Below are 3,304 nucleotides of genomic sequence, written 5' to 3'. Positions count from 1 at the left end.
AGCAACAAACAAATCACAAACAAAAATAGCTTCGATAGGGTTTCATAAAAGCGTGCAGGTATGCTTCTCTCTTTACAAAGTCAAATTAAAATTCCCAGAAGGCATTCACCTGTCACAGAGGATTCGCAGCAGGTGTCGCATGCACACCCACTGAAACGCCAAATTTGAAGCTTATGGGCTTCTTTTACTTTGGCTGACTGCATTTGTGATCCTGGCTACCGATTGCGCTCTCTTTCTTCGATGATTTTTTATTTAGCGTTTTTTAAAGTCTCGAGATCGGCGCCCTTGAGTTCGCTGTCCCTGGAGGATGCAGAGATCTCTGGGACTGCATCTTCTGGCGTTCGAATGTTACCATCTTGAAGCACTTCACTAAATAAATCTAACAAAGTCCCTCAAGTATATCGCGAAGACAAAACTGATGCCCAATGCGATTGCAAGAAGTGTCACGTGCTGTGATGAGGCCTCCTTGAATCTACTGCAAGGGGTTTAGCTGAGGTTCTGAAGGATCGAAGGATCCATAATATTCGGGTAAACGGAATGAAGCAACTGATAAGATATGATCGTTCGAGCACCATAATCCCAGTCCCAGCTTACGCTGAGACCAATCGTATTGTGATCTTGAAGTCTCATGATTTCTTGCTATGTCCATCTTATACATATTGCATATAGAATTTGTATCTTCTTGAAGGCTCGAGCGCTAGCAAATAGCTAGGTAAGACAAACAAACTCGCCAGTCGCTTCGTTCGCTAGTGCTTACGGGTCATTTCCCTACAGTTCCACCGAGTGTAACCACGAAACACCAAACAATGGCCTCGCGGTATGCCTTGGTAGTTCAGAAGAGAACGAGAAGTAGTGTTCCAAGGAGGAAGACAGGATGTCAAACATGCCGGTTAGTATAGTTCTCGGTTTTGCTACTAGTGATTCTCATATTAGAGAACTAAAAAGGAGATAAGCCACTAACATCCCAGCAGCAAAAGAAGGATAAAGTGCGACGAGAGTAAGCCAAGTTGCGCGAAATGTCTTCGATCGGGATGGAAATGCGACTACAGTGCTGCATCGGCCTCACCAACCTCTTCCGAGAGTGACTTTATCCCATCTATGACATTAGGATCATCAGCTCTATTGCCCATCGCCAGCTACTCCATCCCTTTCAAAATTCCCGGAAGCCAGAAAGACCGGAGACTACTCCACTACTTCTGTGTCCAAGGATCGAATGACATATCTGGGTTTCTGTCATCGGACTTCTGGTCTCAAACTGTGCTCCAAGCTGGACATGAAGATCTAGTGGTGCGGCAGGCCTTGGTTGCAATGAGCTCCCTCCACCTGGACTATACATCGTCAAGTCCTGACAGAAAATCAGTAGCCAGTCCCGAGACCTTGAGTCTGTACGGCAAAGCTCTGCGATCACTGGGGAAGCGATTAGTTCAATCATCAGACGGCACAACAAAAACTGCTTTGGTCTGTTGCATTTTATTCTATTGCTGCGAAAGCACCATCGGTGACGGCAATGCCGCACTCCAACATCTCGGCAATGGCCTCAAGCTCCTTGTGTCAGCTCAACGCGACCAGACTGCCGACGAATCTACGGACATCAAGAGCTTGACAACTATCTTCGAGCGTCTCGACATGCAAGCCAGCTTCTTCGAGGACGATCGGATACCAATCCTTGCTTTACCAAAGTACAGATGTGAAGAGCCACATCATGGTACATTGCCGCTGCGGAAAGGGATCCTCGGGCTTCAAGATGCTCAGCAGCGACTGGTTAAACTTCAAGCATGGTTATATCATTTTGTCAACAAGAACGTCGAATTCTATCAGGAAACGAAAGAGTCGCTGAGCCTGGACATCTTGGAAGAGAGGTCATCTTTGGAACAGGGTTACGATGCCTGGATCGAAGACATCAACGAATTCGAGAACAGAGATCAACACGACGACCAAACCTTGCACGGAATTCGGACACTTCTGGTTCACTTCTACGTTTGCCGAATGATATTGCAGTCAAAGTTCCCTCAGGATCACAACGTGTTTGGCGCTTCGCCTAATCCACACGCTCATCACATACTCGACCTGGCTGAGACCTTGCTCGAGCATACTATACAGGTTAACGCCTCTCCCATTGCTACCAAGGCTCCGCGACGCAATTTCTCGCTGGAAACAGGAGTCGTGGCTCCACTGTTCGCACTGGCGATCAAGTGCTCAGACGATTCGGTGGCTACAAGGGCTGCTCAAATGCTTGCCTCATCACACCGAAGGGAGGGTCTGTACGATGCTCAGACCATGTCACATATCATTAATGAACTGAAAAGATCACGGGATGGTGTCACACGGATCAAAGAGGAAATTGGAGGCGGTATCGAAGCCGTGAGTCCATTAGAATACCATATACCTGAGCAGTACGAAGGCGGTGGGATAGACAAGCTTCTTTGGTCAATGAGTCTTTGAGAGTTTTCCGTTCGAGGCCCCTTCAAGCCACGGAAAAGCAGAATTAGATATGAGATGACGCAATGAAATTTACTGACAGAAGCCAACTGTTTCCCAGTCCTGTCGGACTGTAATCACAATGGGGTTCCTTGCTGTGCGGCGTGGCTGAATGGTCGTAAGCCCTAGTACGAAATGAGTGTATTCTGTTTATTTGTGAGGCCCAGACAAGTTCCCGCCCTGCCTGGAGCCATAGATTGACAATTGCTTCTTACTGGTGTATTAATGATGCTGGTTTCCCCCTGGCCGTGAATGATATGCATGGTCCAATAAGGAGGGCCGTTGTGAAGGAACAAGGCTGACTGATAAGGCAGACGCTTCAGGAGTCACCCAGCGGCTGGTATCAGCCCAACTGCGGGGAAAGCCTGGATAGTCTGACTTGTGACTTCTGCACAGCCGAGCAATGCTCACATAATAAATGAATATATTGGCCCAATACATGTCGCAAAGGCCGCTTTCACTTGCAGGTCATCTTAGACTCAGTTGCGGGTTTGGTACTTCGAAGTTCATTTCAACGTAACCTCTGGCTTCATCATCAAACATCCCCCGTTGTTGAAAGCAACAACAATGGCAGCCAACACAAATGTCGGAGAGGATGGAGACACAATTATCAACGCCTGTACATACCACAGGATGGAATTCGACAGGGTCCTGATACGGACGAATGAGCGAAAGCTCGATGCACCATTTCTGCTGTCTACCTCGGATACCACCTCATCGTCAAGCCTCGGTATCTTGAGCCGCATGCCCGAGGAGTTGATTCTCATGATACTTCGCGAACTTGACATTCTCTAAGTAGTCTGCGTTTTCGGGGCGTCAATAACCG

General features: G+C 47.7%; 2 protein-coding genes across 2 annotated transcripts; one reads left to right on the top strand and one right to left on the bottom strand.

The window, feature by feature from the left end:
• Positions 1-80: 80 nt before the first annotated feature.
• On the bottom strand, positions 81-203 carry FOXG_22592 (uncharacterized protein; the record flags this gene model as incomplete). Its single annotated transcript, XM_018403008.1, has 1 exon — positions 81-203. The coding sequence occupies one exon, from the start codon at positions 201-203 to the stop codon at positions 81-83; it is 123 nt and encodes a 40-aa protein (XP_018257574.1).
• Positions 204-578: 375 nt separating this feature from the next.
• Positions 579-2,698, top strand: FOXG_16788 (uncharacterized protein). The gene is made up of 3 exons (XM_018396798.1): positions 579-712; positions 775-889; positions 972-2,698. The coding sequence occupies exons 2-3, from the start codon at positions 807-809 to the stop codon at positions 2,440-2,442; spliced, it is 1,554 nt and encodes a 517-aa protein (XP_018257573.1). The 5' UTR covers positions 579-712; positions 775-806; the 3' UTR covers positions 2,443-2,698.
• Positions 2,699-3,304: the final 606 nt, after the last annotated feature.

This window comes from Fusarium oxysporum, chromosome 13 (assembly GCF_000149955.1).
Source record: "Fusarium oxysporum f. sp. lycopersici 4287 chromosome 13, whole genome shotgun sequence".
In the NCBI taxonomy this organism is placed as follows: Eukaryota; Fungi; Ascomycota; class Sordariomycetes; order Hypocreales; family Nectriaceae; genus Fusarium; species Fusarium oxysporum.
This window is presented reverse-complemented; position numbering and strand designations above follow the sequence as displayed.